The sequence below is a fragment of the Falco punctatus genome, assembly GCF_963210335.1.
Source record: "Falco punctatus genome assembly, chromosome: 6".
NCBI classification, from domain to species: Eukaryota; Metazoa; Chordata; class Aves; order Falconiformes; family Falconidae; genus Falco; species Falco punctatus.
The window spans coordinates 14,222,893-14,242,919 of NC_137585.1; the positions used below are offsets into that span (position 1 = coordinate 14,222,893).

The 20,027-nt window shown below is 41.2% G+C and overlaps 1 protein-coding gene across 3 annotated transcripts in view; it reads right to left on the bottom strand.

Moving 5' to 3' along the window:
• FBLN1 (fibulin 1) overlaps positions 1-19,246 on the bottom strand; it is an 82,462-nt gene extending 63,216 nt beyond the window's left edge. Inside the window, exons 1-2 of one of the 3 annotated variants that reach the window (XM_080390796.1) lie at positions 17,707-18,391; positions 4,105-4,204 (exon numbers count right to left, since the gene is read on the bottom strand). In XM_080390796.1, coding sequence (XP_080246922.1) covers positions 4,105-4,204; positions 17,707-17,782 — 176 coding nt within the window. In that variant the 5' untranslated portion in view covers positions 17,783-18,391. Of the gene's footprint in view, positions 1-4,104; positions 4,205-17,234; positions 17,365-17,706 lie in introns of those variants that run through there. The other 2 variants (XM_080390798.1, XM_080390797.1) reach the window with 2 other exon arrangements.
• Positions 19,247-20,027: the final 781 nt, after the last annotated feature.

Sequence of the window (20,027 nt, forward strand, 5' to 3'; positions counted from 1 at the left end):
TGTGCACAGTGGAAGGTCTTGGACAAAACCAAGTTTTAAAACAAAGAAAAGGGAATGATTCCACTTCAGAATTATTTTGCAAAAACAAGCTGGGTCTTCCACCCTTAGACCTTTCAGTTTGCAGTTTAACATGCTACAGAAATGAACTTGGAAAATTAAGAGCAAGAGCTCTAGTATTACGAGTGACACTGTATGACAAATGAAAATAACAAAGAGCGCCTCCACAATGAAAATATATACATTTGATCATGAAATTAGCAAAGGGCTCAAGTAAATGATTCAACAACCCTCAAAATTAACCAGCTGCAATCCATAAACAACCTTTGTAGGTTACATAACAAAAATTATCTTGAAGGAGAAGGGTAAAATTACATTGATATCATATATTATGTAGGGAAACAATACTGATAATCTTGTGGCAGAGGAGGACCGAGTTTGACATTATTCACAAAGTGAAGTAAGCAACTTATCCTAAATGACTGGCAATAAGCCCCTGGCAACACAGCAGACTGTTCTATCCCTCCAGCTGTGAACCCAAAATCTTGGTGATGGCGTAGCACACTTAGCAGGCTACAGAGAAGAGATAATAATTAAGACAGACGAGTTCTCCAAAAATTACTTTTAAAGAGCTTTTTCCAGCATAAAACGGTCACAATTTCCATGTCCAAAATCTCAGGCTCTTTCAGACTTACAATGGCATAAATCACTAAACATCTATCAGCAGTTGAGCATCTGGTGCCTATCGCTCCAAACACTCTTCTTGCCTTATCACTTCCTCGTGTTCCCATCTGAGTCTGCATCCAAGTGCTGCCACTTGTCTCTGCTTGATAACACAGATCACCTTTTTGTTCTGTTTTTGCACAGTGCCTAGCAGACTGTTCTGTAGCTTCTTCTTTCAGGCATTCTTGCAACACTAATAATAAATTATGTTATTCCCAGTGTAACTCCAAAAAGACTTTACACAGTGCTGAAGGCATGCAATTCTCATATGGAGGCATGCTGTTTCTGATCAAGGAGCTAAGTTCACTTGCTAAGAGCTCTGGGAAGGGGAAACTCTTCATTATGAAAAAAAGAAGATTTATTGGGTGGGTTGAGTTCCAAAAATAAATGGCAGCTCTTTCCAGCTGCTCTGAGTTTAACCATATCACAAGAAAATGGATGAATGGGCAAAAAGCTGCTGTTAGGACAGCCAAAGATATTATTAAAACTCAACACTCATATTTACTTGAGTCATGAAGACACAGCAATGAGGCGTACTCATTTCTGGGACAAGCAACCACAGTAACTGATTGCAGACATGACTGGATGTTGAGCCCAGAGCCTTGTTTCAACTTAAATGCAGCTGAGTAACAGCAGCCAGATTGATCAGATGAATTCTTGTGAACTTCAGACAGGGGGCTGCCTCACCTGTGGTATAGGGGAAGAAAGCGAGCACAACTGCAGTTTGAACTGTACCATATTCAGCAAGTGTCACTCACATAGATGGCAAGTCCCTCAAAAACCACAAGAAAATTTGGGGGAAGGATCCTAAAAAGATGCTAAACCCCAGAACTGTCAGCTTGTTTTTAGGATGCACAGCAGGTAGGAGAACGTCAGCGCTTGCATGGAAACCCTTCTTGATTACTACAGATGTGCTTTAAAAATGGTTGGGAAAAGGTCAAGGGGGTGCAATTCTAATTCAGTAAGGCAGCTTGTTCCACACACGAACAAAAGAAAAGCAAAAGAAACCCCAGCAGTGGGCTTTCTTTAAGGGAAGCACTGAATCTGACATGCCATTAGGTTATTACTATTCTAAGCATAGGATTCAAAGCCAGCATGGAAGTTCTTGCGAAGTGTTGGGGTACATACTCACATCCAACCTGTTCTGTGTTGCATAGTCTTTGCAAAGTAACTGCACAACATCATTTTTGTTTCAGTAACTTCATCCAATCTGCTCACTTCACAATGTATTTTTCCCTTGCATTCAACTGCTAACCTTGCAAACCCAGTCTCAAATACGCAGGGCAAACAGCTCCAATTGGCATGAAGTAATATCTGTTTGTACATACAAGAGGCCGTGTTTTTTTACAGCACTCAGATAATCTACAGTGTCCAACACTGCGCAGCACTAGACAGTTAAAAGACCCCAGCTGGGGTTTAAGCAACCACATAAACAATACATTATTGCTCCCACTGCATGTAGGTGTCTAAATAGGAAGCAAGGTTTTGTGAGAATCTGTGACCAATGAAGCATCCTGTGCCTTATTCTCACCTGCCCAGACCTCAGCAAGTGCAGTGAACCTGGTTTTGCTCACATCTCTGTGCAGCAGGAATACATGTACAAAATCGGTGTCATTACCCTCATGTGCTTGCAAAGGGAATTATGCTCCCTCACTCTTCACTCTGGATCCAGTTACACCAGCAATTAGGAGCAGAATTTGGCCCTTACTTTTGTGTCTGAAATGGCACCATAAAGTGATGTTTCTGTACCTCTCACATATATGCCAGTTTGCAATCATAACAGGAGTCAAACAACACTGCCATTAAGGCAAGTAGTCAAAGGTGTCAATTTTACTTAGTCATTTTTACAGTGAAGCCAAGCTTCAGGGGGAGCTGTTTATTTATCATACAGTCATGAACAAATGCAACTGAACTGCATTTATCCACTTCTTTGTCAGTAAGCCCTCAACGCCTCTTCATAGAATATGTACCTTTACCCATTTCTGATTTACCATTACATCACTCTAATTTCCTTAATTGCGTATCAGTTATGCAGAAAAGCTAGATGAAGCATTAGTAAGCTTTTTTCAGTTCCTACAAAGTCCTAAAGATGCTCCAAACCAGCAACCTTTAAAAGAATAAGTTACATTTACAGAATTGCAACTCACATTAATCCAATTATCATTAGATCATCAAGATTCTCACTGACAGATTGTTCAATAAACTTGGTTTCCTGGTTTTTTTCTGCCTCTGTTTTGTCTGTAACTCTTCTGACTCTTCAAGTATTTCCTAAACTGGGATTTAAGTCCTATCTGTCAATTCTTATGCGTAAGAGACTGCCTTCAATGCCAATATAAATGCAAAAGACAGAAAATATGGACAGGCTTGCCTGCAAGACACATTCTTTCCATAATAAAGATCAATCCAACACTCCTACAATTACCAAGCTTAAATCACTTTGCAGTTCATTTGAATAGAGGGAAGCAATGCAATATGTTTTAAATACAAAGTCCTCTGTGAAACTGCCCCTCAAACTACCAATCACAAGTTGTTAGCTCCACAAATTAAAAGTAACTAATGCATTTAACAGTAAAAATAATGCAAACTATCATTGACATAAAAAATACAAATGCCCCAATCATATCAAAGATTCAGTATAACCAAAATATTACTGTGCAAATAACTTTAACCTTTAACTTCATTATTTCATTTGCTAGATTATTCAATAGAAATTGGTATCCTCTTAAATGTCAGTAGAATTAAGAAATCTATTTATTAACTAAAGTTACTATTTTCTATAGTCAAATACATTTGACAGAAGTTGGGACACTCTACAGTCTCCTTGACTTAAAGTTTAAGCTCCCACACACAGCAATTCAATGAAGAACTACAGGACAATTACCTGTGTGGCACCACACAGGAGAAGCAGTTTTAAAAGGCTATCTTATATACATACATGTGTACATATACAATCCATAGATTATTCATGTACAGGGTCTATTGTGTTTCTTTATCAACTTTTGCTGGAGAATTTGGACCATCACTGAGAAATATTCACAATCAGTCTAAACTGAAGAAGCTTTGCTGACATTAGTGGAGCCACACTGAGATGTATTGACTGTAGGCAGAGTCCAAGCCCTGTGAGTAGAGCACAGTGGAAAAACTTTTAAAGGACAGAACATTGCAAACAGATTAGAGCTGGCTGCCTCTACACTAGGCCAACAGCAAAAATTTAAAGGACTTAATGGAAGAAAAATAGGTACTCCCCAAGGCTAGTTGTGGATTCAAAAAACTTATTTAAGACCTGGGTGCTTCAGCTTCTAAACCAGCTTTCATACCTGCCATTCCCATGGTTTTACATGGAAACACAAACCATAGTTTTATATATAATAGGTAACTATGTACCTGCATTCTCTGGACTCGGAAATTAACGGTAGAGAAGTACATATTCTGTTTTTATTTGCCCATTCGATACCCTTGTCACAGCATTCTTCCATTGAAAGATCTGCAGAAATGAAGAAAGAAGAACACAACAATATATTTAATGCAACCTTAGTAAACAGTATTGCATCTGCCAGTTAAAAACCAAAACAAAACAGAAGAGAGTCAGTTTGTTTTCCTCTTGCTAATCTACAGACAGAATAGTGCACCCATAGTCAAATGAAGCATCCGTTAGCACCTTGCAATAAGCCCGAGTGCTGGAGGTATTCTGTCCTCAGTGAAGCAAAGTGCAGTTTCCCTTAACCTTCCACATAAAGTCACAGCCTAGGGACTGATATTCCAGCACGGAACAGTACAGGTAACAGTCCTGCACAATAAAAGGATCTGTTGGATTGCACTCTTTTATTATCAAAAGTGGCAGCAGCAATAAGCAACCTTTTAAAATCCTGAAGAATAAAGGATTAAATCAAGTCTGTCTGATATAAAAGAGAGAAGAATCTCCTTACAAGTTAAACTTGAGGAACTATTTCTTCCTGTGGTTATTGTCCAATTAATCTGTTTTGATCAAAAGTATTTCTGTAAATGCAAAAGCATTGCAGAGAGAGACAGAAAGGTATATGGTATTTTGATCGCTTAACATATGAAAGAAAAACTAATATAAATAACAACTTACATCAACCCTGAAACTAAGGGGAAAAGCATACTGAGGATAATTATTTGTACGGAGCATATTTTTGCAAAGGTCTCTAATTTAATAAAACTAAATACTGTTAATGAACTGACAAGCACTACAGGTTTGCTTCATATTTCAAGTGCAAAAGTTCACTGCACAGCAGGTGTATCAGAACTTGGAATAACACACGAGTCACATTTTCCTATTATCTTGTAGTCCAGACACCGAATAGCTCCTTGTATAACAAATACCCAATCTGTGTAATAAAACAGCTGATGATCGAGAGGGACAGCTTTCTAATGTTTTCTCTTTGTTTCCTAAGTTTTTTGACTGGTGGCCCTGACAGGCTGCACCCATGAGTGCTGAAGGAGCGGGGTGATGTCATTGCCAGGCTACTCACAATTATCTCTGGGAAGTCACAGTGAATGAATTTCCTGAAGAATGGAAGAGAACAAATGCCTCATCTTCAAGGAGGACAAGAGAGAAGATCTATGAAACTACAGGCTGGTCAACCTCTTCTCACTGTCAGGGAAGGTCATGGGGAAAATCCTCCTGGAAACAACGCCCAAACACATGAAGGACAAGAAGGTGATTGGGAGAAGTCAGCTTGTATTTATGAAGGGGCTACCATGTTTAACTAACCTCACAGCCTTCTGCAATGAGGTAGCTAGCTTGGTGGATGAAGGGAGAGCAGTGGTCGTTGTTCACCTTGACATCAGGAAGGCTTTTAATACTGTCTCCCATGACTTCATCACTGACAAGCTGACAATGTACAGGTTGGGTAAGTGGACAGTGAGGTTGATGCTGGGAAGGACTGCACCCTCAACAACTTCACAGGTGATACAAATCTGGGAGGAGTAGCTGATGTACCAAAGGGTTGGGCTGCCATTCAGAGGGACCTCAACAGGCGAGAGAAATGGGCTGACAGGAACCTCACAAAGTTCCACAAAGGGAAATGCAAAGTCCTGCATCTGGGGAGGAATAAGCCCTATGCACCAGCACACACTGAGGACCTATATTCCCAACGAGTGATTATAATCCAACAGTTCAAAGTACAAAGGAAAGAGCTAAATGAAATTTTAGGATGCATCAGTCATCTGAACATGGTTACTCTTAAGGTAGTTATCAATTCTACAGGGCAAAGCTCTGGAGTACTGAGCATAATTTTTGGCTATCCCTCTTTAGGAAAGATTACATCAAAATGGAAAATGTGTAAAGAAGTGCTAGGAGGACAGTCAGGGGAATATCAAAGACCTGTTATATGAGGAGAAACTGGAAGAAACAGTCCATCTTAAGCTGAAATAAATAAAGCTCGTGAAAGGATGTGGTTCCTGTCAACAAATAATACAGCAGTAAACAATAATCAGAATTATGGGATCAAGTAAACCAAAAATTCTTAAATAAGAAAATCATTATACTTAGAATTACATTAAACATTAGTTTGTAACAGAGCTCTGTACTTTGTGACCCAGGTCAACCTTCTGGTCTTACTTAGATACTCCAAATAATGGTCAAAATTCTGTCATGAAGTCAAGGCAATATTTCTCTTGAATTCCTCTGGGTGTCCAGAATTCATGCCAGTGTCTGAAAACTAATTGTAGTTTATAATGCCACAGAGAACATCAGTCTTTTAAATAAATATCTGCCTGTGGTAAAAGACATGAATTTATGTCTGACCTCTTCTTTGGGAATAGGGACCCTGTCTGGTGCTCTCTGTCTGCCAGTGCATTGCTACAAACATTATATGCACCAGATCTCATACAATGTGTTACAAATAACCGTATTTTTAGTGCTGTTGTCTGCAATCAGTCTGTGTTGAAAAATGATACACATTGAACTGAACTGCAGAGCTGGCTGCAGGTTTTTGCGGGGCTTTGTACAAATGGGTCTTTGGCCAAGTTCCTCCCCAGAAGGACAATCCCTGGCTCTGGACACCAGTTCTTCCCTCCCAGCTCTGGCAACACACCTCTACTCCAACCAAATAACTCAAGAATTCAAAGCAGGCCAAGCTAAGCAAGCTCATCTGCAGGAGTGCATCCAGACAAGGAAGGATTTTGGATAGTTTGTTGAGAACTGTGGTCCAGACTCATTGTTTTGGTGACATCACAATTCATAACCTCCAAAGATCCTGCCAAAAATCTCTTGAGAATAGAGGGAAGTGAAAAACAAGCAGTAGAAAAAGGACTCCACCCTCAAGGCCATTCTTCTAAAACATAACAATAAAACAGTGGAAAACATTTTCTCTAGCTTAGCTTTGCAGTTTGCTTTTAAAAACAGACATTCGTGGACCAGTCTCTACTCCTTCACAATCTCAGAACGCATGTCTCACACCCTGGGTGTCAACTCCTGATTGCACTGGAATCAAGTCTGACTATTTTGGCATTAAGTGTTGTTAACGAGTGTTTAGAAACAGGGCAGACTTATCATCTCACAACTGTATTTTTCCAGTGTTGTGGATTCAACCCTACACGTGCATATTCATGTGGCTCCCAGCTGGAAACCTTTGGGCAAGCAGTTCATACCGAGGACATTTGTGCCTCCTTTCACCCTGTTCAGGAGACCAACAACGTGGGGGGGTGGGGGTGGGGGGGGAATGGCCTCTCCTCAGTTTCTCATAACCAGATGTTTGTAATGTAGGGCATCTGAAAGGAAGGGATAGTAGGAAGCAGATGGTAGAAATTACTCTTGATTATGACATCTCGAAGAATCTCACTTACTGTGCAGAAAGTGATGATTCTTTTTTCTCCGAATACGACCATGTGTCTTTTACTGCAGCGGATGGGTTCACGGCACCCCTCAGAGCTGGCATGCCAAAGATGATCGAATGGAAATTACAGTGTCGTTCTTCTGAACCTGGCGCCCCTTCAGCTGTTTTGCCAAGTGCATAATGTTTCATGCAAATCAGCCAGAGACATCTCAGGCATCTGAGAGACAAAACACTTCTAGGAAAGGCCAATGACATTGTCTGTATTCAGCTGAAATGCGGCGTTTTATTTAGAGGGGTATACAGGAAAGTTGTAACACGCAGGCGTACGCTGTCTGGTCCATTTTTTTAAGTCTGTGAAGGAATTATTCAGCTTTCTGGTAACATGACACAGAAAAACATGAAGATAAACCAGAGATCTGTTAAGATGGCAGCATGTTTACTTCCTTTTCACTCAATAATTCTGCATGCTGAGAAAATCCAAGCCTATTTTGGATAAAATTAAATGCAGCTTTATCACTAATTTGTCCATGTAAAAAGGTATGAGCAGCAGGGTATCCAAAAGGACACACATCATGTTAGTGTGATAACAGCAAGGATGCCTATCCTGATGTTAAGGTAGTATGAATACTACATACATAAGTTACAGAGAGATTTCAGGAGTCTCTGGAAGAGGATAGTAGAAACACAGCTGGAACTCAGATCTTTAATTTTACAAAAGCTGTCATGAAGACCTATCAGATAAGTGATTAAAGGTCACACAAATTCAAACATTTTCTGCACATGATTCATGTGCTAGCTAGGAACTATGCTTACACAGACAAAATGTGTACAAGCATATGGTTGTTTTTAAAAAAGGTAGTTTGCTAATCTTAACGGGATTGCCATACCGTGTGGGAGTTCAAAGAAAGAAATGTGGTTAAAATCATTATGTAATGATATGTATGTATTATGTAATGACTTCTATGATGTAATAATTGCTTATTCAGCTGCTACAGTGAACATTTTCTGCAAAAGAAAGATAAGCTTAAGAATGTTACCCAAAAGCATGATTCCTGGAATGAGAAACCCTGAATTGTTTCTGGGAATTGTGGAAAAAAAATAATCAGAAGTAAAAAGGACTGGGTAATTTTCATGGCAGTAGCATTCCAGCTAGATCAAAAAGGGACAGATTTTTTTTGAAGGAACAATCTACAACAGCAGCTATTCTGTACAGCTCGTGATGATGGAAGAGTCTACGTACAACCCAGGATTAGATAGCTGTTCATTACTCAGTGCTGATCTATGGAGCAGTTATAAAACTGATGATATCAAACCAAAGCTACACCTGAGCCTAAGTGGGCTTATCAAGCTAGTGCTAGCAAAGCTTTCCAGTTCTTCAGTGCAATAAGCGATGTGGCTATCAAAGTCATTGACCTCCCAGTCCACATGACCAGCTACAGTTGGGTTTGGATTTGGAAGTGACTCCAGGTCAAGGGGTCAAAGTCACACCTCCTTATTATGGTATTTTCAATCTTTTAAGCACATTAATTGATTAAGTTTGTAAAATGCAGTGCAGGTCTTGCCCTTCACTCAGTTTACTCTGCAAGAGACTCAGCACTGGAATGTGAGAAAACAGAACATGATTATCACTTTTCAGCATATGCAGATACAGGCAGCAGATGGACCCTGTGAAAGTTAAGCACTAGTCCAACATGTTTCAGTAACAGTATGTCATCCAGAGTTTTTGGAACTCAGGATTACGACAGACACGCATTGGTTTAGGTTTTCAGTAATAAAAATACTTTCAACTTTGTGTGAAGTGTACCTTCCTGGCGAAACCTTTCTTGTGCTGTCAAGAAAACTCTTTTACTATTAATGGTCATCCATCTAACTGTCAGCTGAAAAAAAACCCAAGTCTACATAAATAATTTGATCCTCAAAAAGACAGACTGGCCATCCCTATTATTCGGAGTCACATGCTTTGCCTTCCAACCTCCCTTTACATCTGTAATCTCCTGACACAAAACCAGAATAGCTGCATATCCCTTTTGCCAGGGCGCCACTGTGCTATAGGTCCAGGACAGACAAAGTGTGTTTGGCCTGATTTGCTACACCAAAGCAATTTTTCTTGAAACAATGACACCGGGCTAATATTAGGTGGACAAGTCAACTGCATTTGTAGCAGGGATGGCAGTCAAGTGCTGGCAGCTACGATTTGTAGTCTTGACTTTTTGGCTGTCCTTACAACAAACTGTGGAAATGCTGTTTCTAGCAATGCAAATACACTCTGGCTGGCCACTTCTGGCATCAAATAGACCCAGAGACACATTAAGACAAGAGGGAAGCCAGCTGACTTCAAAGGTTCAACCGGTAATAGGTTAACATGGTAAGTACAGCCTTGTCGCAACTCAATCTTCTGTGTAAGCCTAGGGATTAGGCAGAAGACGACCTGAAACTATGACAGAGAAAGACATACAACACAAAATCTGGCTTCACGATTCCCTGAAACAAATGGTTTGAATTGGGAGTAATGGAGCAATGCCATTCTCCAACCAAGATGATGTATTTGCTCTATCTCTTCAGACTGGAGTCAGAATGAACATGTTCCTCCTCCATTTCGTATGCAGAGAAATAAGTGAAAACGAGCTTTTTATTTTCTGCAGAGACGTTCCTGTTTACCAGAAGACCGTACATCAAATGTACCAATGCACTGATGGGGTAAGATGAATAGACACAGCTGAGCTGTGGCATTAATCACCTTTGGACAATAAACTATTCTCAGTCCTTCCACTAGGTTGTTCTTACAGGTTCCCCTAAAGAACATACCAGCTTGAACTTCGTAACAAATGCATGAAACGTGAAGCCAGGATGCCCTCTTGGAATACCCACAAGAGCAGAGCACAAGCCAGGAAACAGTCTCCAATGCATCTGCTGTAGCCTGCAAAGCTGCGTTCATCACCAGCAGTCCCCCTCCAGAACTGCTTTAGACTACTGTTTTCCCTCAGAAATACGACAACAGTACTTCTCTCTTCCAAGTGTGGACATCACATTGGATCTTTATGGACTGACAGGCAATTACTCACAGTTTGTGTGCTGCTAAGCAATACAATACTCTCTCTAAACAGGCTTAAAGCGTTTGAACCTTTACTTTCTGATAAATTCTTAGCTGAGTGTGATTATTTCAGGACAGCTGAAATCACTGAAGAAACCCAGTTAGCACACCAAGTACAGCAGCAGCACCCTAAAGGAAATGCCTGGTACATTAGTGTGTTTTGTGGTTGGTTTTAAAACAGCCAACATTTTACTGGAAATTTTCTTAGGTCTGGAGAACACTCATTTATGGGGAATGTGGCTCTGTTAGCACCAGCAGTGGCCATCACACAATTAGGGGGATTTTTCAGATACGGCCAAACCTCATTTTACGAGGTGTCTGTTTGCAGTTTATGAAAGAGGCTCTTAAAATCATTCGTGGCAATAGCTGATGATGAGGTAGCTGTTATGTTTGGTGATAAGGACAGGCCTAAGGGAGGCAATGCTATGTTGCAACATGCCTTATTTTCTGTGGTGAGGAAAGTAAGTGCTTTCCTGTGGGTTTTTTATTTTGTCTCAGGTCTAACAAAAAAAAAAAAAAATAGTATCAAGAATGTAGGCAACCGGCTACTAAAAAATTAGAAAAAGACAACTCAATCTATTTCAGGAAGACTGTATCATATCAAAATGCCACAAAAGACAGGGATGTAAGACCACTCAAGAGGTTGTCTTGTCCTTTACTCTCAAGCACAGCTGATAAAATCTGGCCAGTTCTAGGCAGATTTCTAATTAGTTGTTCAAAACTGTATCAAGTGAGGCTGATTCCACAACCTCTCTACGCAACGTGCTCTTGTGCTTCGATGTACCAAATAACAGAGAATTTTTAATCATGTATCACCTCACTGTCCACTCCAAAAGCCCATTTAAATCCATTCTTTTGTTACTACCTCTAATACACAGGCTCTTACACACTTCAACCTTCAATGTGTCTGAAGACTGCTACTACATGCGGATGTTTTTCTGTGCACAAATTCACTTGAATTTTTTCAGCTTTATAGACAGGTTATTTTTTGGACTTCTGTGAGGAGGCTGGAGTTCAAAATTACTAAGACTAGAAGACTGAAGGCTGTTCTGAAGATTCCTAGAAGACCTGAAGATATGGAGAGAAACTTGATACTCAGTCCGCTGAGTCAGCATCACATAAACAGTAACGTGTAAGTAATGGTTCTTCACACACTCAAAGAACATGAAATAAGGGGTGCATTCACATCTCTGATGGATGCAGGTGGCCTAAAGAACCCAGTCTCACCAAGATGACATGGATGGACCTACAGAAAAGGACTCATAACTGGAAGAACTACAACTGCTCTTTCTGACAAGCACATGCCAAATTTTGTCCTTCACTTCTCCCTGTATGAAAAAAACCATGCAAATAATGAAATTACTTCACAGTCCGAAGTAGCACTTTTTCTTTCTCATTGAAGAACGTATTTATCTTCCCTTGGTTTCTCATTTCAAATTTTTTTTAAAGTGTGATTAGAAAATTCTATACAAGGTGTTACAATTAATCTATTGTTAGTCCTGTTCATTTGTACAAAGGGCATGATCCAAAATACACTGCAGTAAATGACAGTCTTTATATAGATCTCAAAGAGCTTTGTATTGAGTCCAAGTATATGTATATATTCAAATTAAAGCAACTAAAATAGGAGGGATATGAGTGTATGACAAAGCAGGATGTCTCAGTATCAAACAGATACATAGAGATACATATATATATGCTCAAACATTCCTATATTTCCTCATGTAAAATGAGGAAAAACATTTGCACAGTAGGATTTTTATATTTTCAGCTGACCAGAAAATCAGTAAGAATAACTATGCTTTTATATACTGCTTGAGTGAAACATATCTTCTCTGCAGGCATGTTTATTGCTGAATATTTAACAAAAAAAAAAAAAAAAAAAAAAGATGGACGATGATGAAAGATCCTGATATTCTACTACTGCCGTATTTAAAGACTAGTCTGGAAAAACTAAGTAGATGGGACAAAATTTATAACACAATGGGACATGGTTCCAATATGTAAGGAACCACAGACTACAGAGAGCAGGGGGAAATAAAGACCCATATTTTTTTGCATATAATTATTTAGCAACAATTTAGGGAAGGTTTCCTTTTGGAGAAAACATTGCTAAAACTCTATCTTATGTGATATTTTCCTCATTTTTTAAATTAGGTATACTGAGCTGCAAATTGCTATCTACCTCTTCCAGATTTTCTGCCAAAGTATTGATATTAGAAGTACTCAGTACTTGACATTTAGCCAGTGATGAGAGCTTCAAAGCTAGAAGATTATAATATTTTGAATGGACATACTGCTGGTAGCATTTGTACTGTATATCCTTCCAGCACTTAGTAAATCCTTGGAAACAGCCTAAAAGCTGGAATATACCAGACAAAGTTTTTCTGTATCCAACACTTATTTCAGCATCAATACAAACAATTTTTTTAGGTATTGCTTTCTTTATTACTAAGCTTAAGGTCTCAATCCAGATTTTGACTAGACTTAAAAATAAACCCTTTAGCAGGGAATATCTTACAACCTTGCGCAGCATGGGTCATTTGTGGGTGCTACCATAATCCAGAAAATAACGTATTTCCTATACTTGTGTAGTAAATACCCAAAACTTCATCAGACATGTCATTCAGGTTTTTTCAATGAAAATTTTCAAATAACCTGAAATCAAATCAAAAGAAGAATTTGAATGAGAATTCCTGAAAATCTAGAAATTCAGTTTCTTCTTAATATCCAACTACACTTACTTGAAATCCAAAGGACAATTTCTCAAAACTTTTAAGTCTAAAGTAGGTTATGCAAAGCACAGAGACAAAGCACTCATGAGTGCTGGGAGGGAAAAAAAAATTTTACTTGTTTAGAAAAGTGGAAGCAAGAAGCTTCATTAACTGCTTTAGCCAAAGATATGTCAGCACGTTCAGGAGAGCATTAGCACTGGAGATCCTTCTTTAGAACTGCTGCATCCTGTTGATCACAGAAGGCTTTCCACACAACTTTTACTGGACTGTCCCAGTGTCTTGCTAGAGGTCATTTCAGCAAGACAAGTATCCTCACCAAGTCTGACAACCAGGCAGGTCACGGTCACAATTTTCCCCTTACTGTACACACTCTCCCTGTCACTGTAAATTACCCAGTACAACAGCTTTTAGGTACTGCTTTGACTATTCCTTTTTTCACTTACTTGACATTATTCTGAGCATTTCTAAACTAATTTTCACTCACACAATATTGTGGATGGTAATTCTTTACGTTCTTCCAGGGCTCTTGACTGATCTGTACTTGACCCTTTCTCCCCTTTCTAGTCTGTCTTTTTGCTTCTTGTGACCTCTTCCTCTGTCTTCTCTTTTGATCCTGATGATCCTTCATAGACTTCGAGGACAAGTTTTCTATTTTTTCTCATGCTGCAGTCTTCTGAATCCTCTGCCTCCACTTCCACATCTTATCTCTGAGCAATGTTATCTGGGAGAGTCAGTTTAATTATATATGATAACTCTTAAAATCTCAGCACCAGGCCTACTTCTTCCATTGAAACTTACATGTAAATACATGTGCCTCACATTTCCCAAGTGCTCTACAAAAACTTCTGCCTATTCTGACTAAAATGACCTGCTTATTTTGTTGTTTCTTAACTTTACTCATTTTCTTTACTCCCTGTCACTGTCAACCATTGCTTTTCTGTTACTTTTTTAAAGAAAGTTTTTATTCTTTTATCTCTTCTATACGAAACTACTCTATGCTACCATTACAATTCTTGTCTGTACCCTGATGGTTTGTTTTTTGGGGGGGATTTCAGCTCTTTCTCATCTCCTTTTAGTCTCTACAGATATTTCATTACATCGAGTAGACACACTTCTCTATTTACTGGATTGATTTTGCCACCTACTTCTTTAGATCTATCTGTAACTGACAAAACCAAACTTAAATTCTTTCATTGTCCCAGGTAACTATTTCTGTCAAGCTCCAGAGGCCTAAGATCCATCTTTCATTTCAGAAAATGTTAATAAAATTACTGTAGAACAAGTTGGTCTTAACACAACTATATATTAAAAACACATGTAAAGTTGATATGAAACTTGCAGAATGGGCTGAAGTGCAACAATAAATAAATAACTTTTGAAAATGCATTGACCTGCTATCAAATAATGCCTGAAATCTGACAGAGCAGTATAAACATACTGCAGTAACTTGATAAGCTAGTTTATGGATTTTCATCTTGGATTTCACTGACACGTCTGCTTTCAATTACACAGATGAAAACCAAGAGTTTAACATCTTTCTCTTCCCCTGATTGCAATAAAATGCCATGTCTCAAAATGGACTATTAAAACAAAACTCAACTGAAAACTAATTTAGAGATAGCGCTCATATTTTAGAACAGTATTTTTGGCTAATATGTGATTTTGGGGAAGAGATTTTATCTATGATAGCAGGCAAGAAAGCATACATTTAGCCTTTTCTAAGTCTTACCTCCACCCATATATTTCTTATAAATTTACTGCTATAAAAGCACATGTAAAAATCATAATCTTAAAATAAAACTCATTCCACAAAGCCAGTGGAACATTTTTTTTTATTACAAACTGTAAGCTCACACTGAATAGACATGTTTCCAGATGTTTAGTGATTTAAACTGTCTGTGCCTGTAGTACCAAGACATGCCAAAGACACAGCTAGAGGATGACCTATTCATACACTGACTGGACAAAATTATGTGAGTAATTTATCTTCTTCATTAGATAGCAGTTTATATCATAAAGGAATTTTTTTTTTAAATGCAATGTTTACAATAAAACAAAGTTGCATTACAGAATTTAGAAGGTTTTTAAGATGCTTACTCTTGCCGAGAACGTTGCGCACATCTCTATTCACATACACTGGGCACATTCACTGAAGGCAGTCACTTCTGGTTTTTTTCAGAATGACAACTTTAATTAATAGATACTGATGAATTGATGATTTATTAGTAAGGAAAACAATTAAGAAAACTAAGGGTAACAACCTTGGGAGGAAGCTGTATTTCAGAAACATGTTGTCCTAGTAACTTGGCAAATGTCATCACTAAAGCACTTCGGAGGTTGTCTTTGCCCCAGGTCTCCTTGCTCTAGTCATGCAAAGGAACCCAGGCTCTGCCCCAAAGAACCTGCACTTAACACCATCTTACAAGGTAATTACTTCATCTGCCTGTAAAACACAGATGGCACATGAAATAATGCATCAAAAGACTTTTCTGACAGCAATTACAATTACTAGTAATTATTATTAATTACAATTACTAGTATTTCACCTGCGCAAAGTCTACGATCCTCATTTGCTTTTAGATGTTTAAATCTAATTTTATCTAGTGTACTGTTTTCAAAGTTCTAAGGATGTAGAAATTCTCAGTGAAATTGAAGTATGGATTTTCATTTGAGAATAAAAAATCGATAATAACTTTTATTGCCAAATTTGGTTGTACTTTGTGTTAAAAAGATTTCAAAAACCTGAACTTAGATATCAAAATACTTATAATTTTTTCTTAAAAAAAGTAGTCCAGTAATTAAGGTCAAGTGTACAGAGGTCACAAAATGAAATTCTTCAGTGTTTTACAATAACGTTGAATGCTTAAAATTACTATGTCTGTTCACCATGATACATCAAAGCCACAGCTTTGCTAATGTACTCTACTGTTTGAGAGAAAACTGGAGCTATCTTGGGATTCTGGCATTAAGTGTTGTTTTTCTAACCTTCTTTCTCCTGTCCCTCCTTTTTGAAAGGGTGTGCCTCACATCTATTGAAAGCAAATATTTTAAAGGGTATCTGTGACAAGTGCTCTGCTACGTGAAAATCGGAGAGCCAAACTACTGCAACAGTAACAAATAATTTATTTCACTGGCTTTTGTCTGCCATCCTTAGGCCCAGGCCAGAGACCATATGTTTCTAAATGTTTGCCAGGAGTGCAGCATAATCAAAGCCTCCACTCAGAAGGGCCCCCTTGGGGGTGCTCTAATAGAAAAAGTCACTAACCTGTTAGCTACAATAAATTATCGCCATATGAAAAGTAGTTTCTTTGTTATAACTTACCAGTTATACTCTTGTTGTATTGCTATGCTGAATTAAGTCAAGTGAAGATCCCCTTTTTATATAATAATAGAGACGGAAAAAAAAGCAGCCCACATGGGAAGGGAGCCATGGCCCTGACCCAGATCCCCGATTTCAAAAGCAACCCCACCACCATTCCTAAACGTCTCATAGGTTGTTTTCAAAAAGCCTGCGTCCCTTACTTCGCCATTCCCCCCGCTCCACCGAGATCTCAGGTAACAGCTGATCCCGTTCCCCACGTTTGGGGGGCGTGTGAGTCGGTCCCCAGCAGACCGGACCCGACACCTCACCCCGCCGCTGGGATCGGGACGCGGTGCCTTCGCGGCGTGCGGCTGAGCCCGCTGCCACCACCGGGCGCACTTCGGTGCGCGGGGGCACCGTGAGACGTATCGCCGCTCCCGGAACACCGGCCTGCAAAAGCCCCAGAGGCGCCCCCGGCGGCCCGACCGGCCCCGCCGCCAGGAGCCCGGGGGCAGCTCGGGGGGCGCCGGGGAGGCGGGGGGCCGCCGGGCGGACAGCGCAGCCGAGCCCCGTGGGGGGAGACTCACCAGCTCCCAGCGGCGGTGTCCGTCCCGGCGGAGCCTCGCACGGAGCCTCCGGCGCGGAGCGAACCTGCCCGGGCGGCAGCGGCGGGGCTGGTGCACGCCACGCCTTTCTGCTCGCTCGAACGTGGTAGCGGCGCTTTAAAGCCTGCCCGGGGCATAGGGAAGGGGGGTACCAGGGGAAGCCCAGCTGCCCTGCGGGACACAGCTCCCGCGCCCTCCAGCCACCGGAGAGGGAGCGGGCACCGCCGGTGCCGCCAGCCCGGGGGGCCGGCGAGGCACCCGGCAGCCTCCCAGCCGCCTCCCGGCCAGGCGGGGCTGCGCCGGCGTCCCGCAGCTCGCCGGGGCGCCCGGGACCCTGCGGCGCCCGCCCCGGGGGCAGAGCCGGGCCCAGGGCGGCGGGGCGGCGGCGGGGGGAGAGTGCGGCGCAGCCCGGCGGGTGCCCGCAGCTCGGCTCGGCGCCGCTCCCCGCACTTACCTTGGCCCCGCAGCGAAGGCACCAGCGCTAGGAGCAAGAGCAGCCGCAGCGGCCGGGCCCCGCGGAGGTTGTCCATCAGCCAGCCGCAGCTCCCCGCCGGCGGGAGCACTCGCACCGCCCGGGAGCTTGGCTCTCCTGCAGCAGCGTCCAGCCGGCTCCCCCCTTTTCGCTCGCTGCCGCTGTTTCTGATGTTATCCCAGCCGCCTGAGACCGGTTGGAAAGGAGCTCGCAGGACCCCCCCACTCGGTGGGCTTTACAAAGATTTAATTCACTGCCTATCCGGTTAATTATACTGCCTGTAAGTGCTTAGCAGAACAGAGCCGCCACCAGAGCTGGGAGGCAAAGACCCCGTTGCTTCTGATACCCCTACCTCTCTGCCCGCCGCCCCCCACACGCTGTGCAAGTGACTCCTTTTAGCTCGGAAACTTTACAGATACTCAGCGTGAACCTAGGGCCGGCGTGACTGATTCCGCGAAGGAGAAATGCAGCGACTTCTCTCGGTGCCAAGGAGGAGAAAGCCACAAACAAAGGCAAAGCAAAACAAAACAAAAGAAACCACCTAGCAGAGAAGGGAAGGTTTAACCTCTGGAGGGGAGATTTCCAACCCCCGTTCTCTGTCTTCCCGTGAATTTTACTGCAACCCAGCTTTCGTCAATAAAAAGGATTTTAAGAAGTGATATTCTAGAATCTTTCAATGAAATTCACCGGGAGGGGGGCGGGGGAAGTTCTTTCTTTCCTCCCCCTCTTAAAAAGTTAGGATGAGAATCTCACCCCAAATGAGGCAGTCAGCTCTGCTCTTTCTCTCCCCTCCCTCCTTTCTTTAAAAAAAAAAAAAAAAAAAAAACACAAAAAAATCCCCCAAAAACCAACTCCTTATCTTATTTAAACAGGAACACAAACACTGATAGTGGTCAAAGGAAGAGCTGGAGTTGAAAGCACCCAGTTGGCTATGCTGTTGCCAAGATCTTTAAGATAACATGGGGGATAGTATTTGCAAGCAATGCACATGGAAACAAATGGAGAGTTCATCACCCCTCTGTACTTTGCCCTCAGTTTTACTCAGACAAACAGCTGGAAGTTAGTTTGCGTTTACTTGGTAGTTGTGCCACATGGACTCTGACTGATTATTCCTCTTGTAACTACTCATAAGGCAATTTAATCTCTCTCCTCAAAATGTCCAACTGGAAAAAGTATTAAGGGCAGGAAGAGCTGAAAGTGTACATGGTGGTTTCTGCACCAGGTTACTTGCTCTATCCTTTTCTTACACAAGAACATAAAAATGGCCATATGGCCAAGGGTATGAATATCCCAATAACTGATCTTCAGCAGTGATTGTAAATGCTCACCAAAGGAAGAGTATGAATGAGGAAGACACACATGATAATTCTCCCAACTACTCTCCCAGCCTTCAGCTGCTTTGAGTTTGGAGCATTTCCTCAGTGGAATGCGGTTTCTGTGTACTGAGTAGCCCCCAGTGAACTTCTGTTCCAGGTATTTATTCTGTCTCCCCATGAGTTCTTGTAAAGCTTTATCATCCAAACTATCCTTTGGCAACAGGTTTCATGGATCTACCAGTGACTGTGTGAAGAGCCATTTCCTTCCATGCCTTTTGGACCTGGCTCCACCAACCCCTTCTCTCAACCCAAACTATTGCAAGAGGCAGGAGGGAACTGACCCCTAGCCACACTCTTAATGACCAGGTCTTCTTTTTTCAATTGCTGTTCCTTTTTTTGGGTTTGGGGTTTGTTGATTTTTTTCCCACCACTATTGTTTTGGGAAGGGGCAGCTGGAAAAGGGGAAGGATGGATGGCTTGCTTAATTTGGGGGTAGTTTTTGCTTCTTTTTTTTTTTTTCTACACATGTATGTCTGTTTCTGTCTCTTCTTAACATGCCCTAACTTGTTTTACAAGGATCTTATATCAGTTATAGTGGGACCTTGGCAGTGTTTCATCACAACCTCCAAGCTACTGTTTTCAAGTATCAGACAGCTGCAGGAGGCAACTAACAAAGATCCCACCTTGTCTAAAGTTTGTACCAGCTTAACTGAACCAGTGCAGTCCCCTCTACAGAAACTCTGAATTCAGTTCAGTATTGGCTTATTTCACTTCACTTTAAAACCTCTCCTAATTGATTAAAGGTGGGTACAAAGAAGTTCACCAGTTTGACTAAAACAGTGTGAAGTCACACATAACAGCCTGTCCACACATGGAGTTACCCTGATTAACAAAATGTGTGAACATTCTTACTCCAGAGTAAGAATTCCTTGTTCCTGTTTAGTTTGCCACCACAAGCTGTTTACCTGAACTGAAGCAAATTCAAGC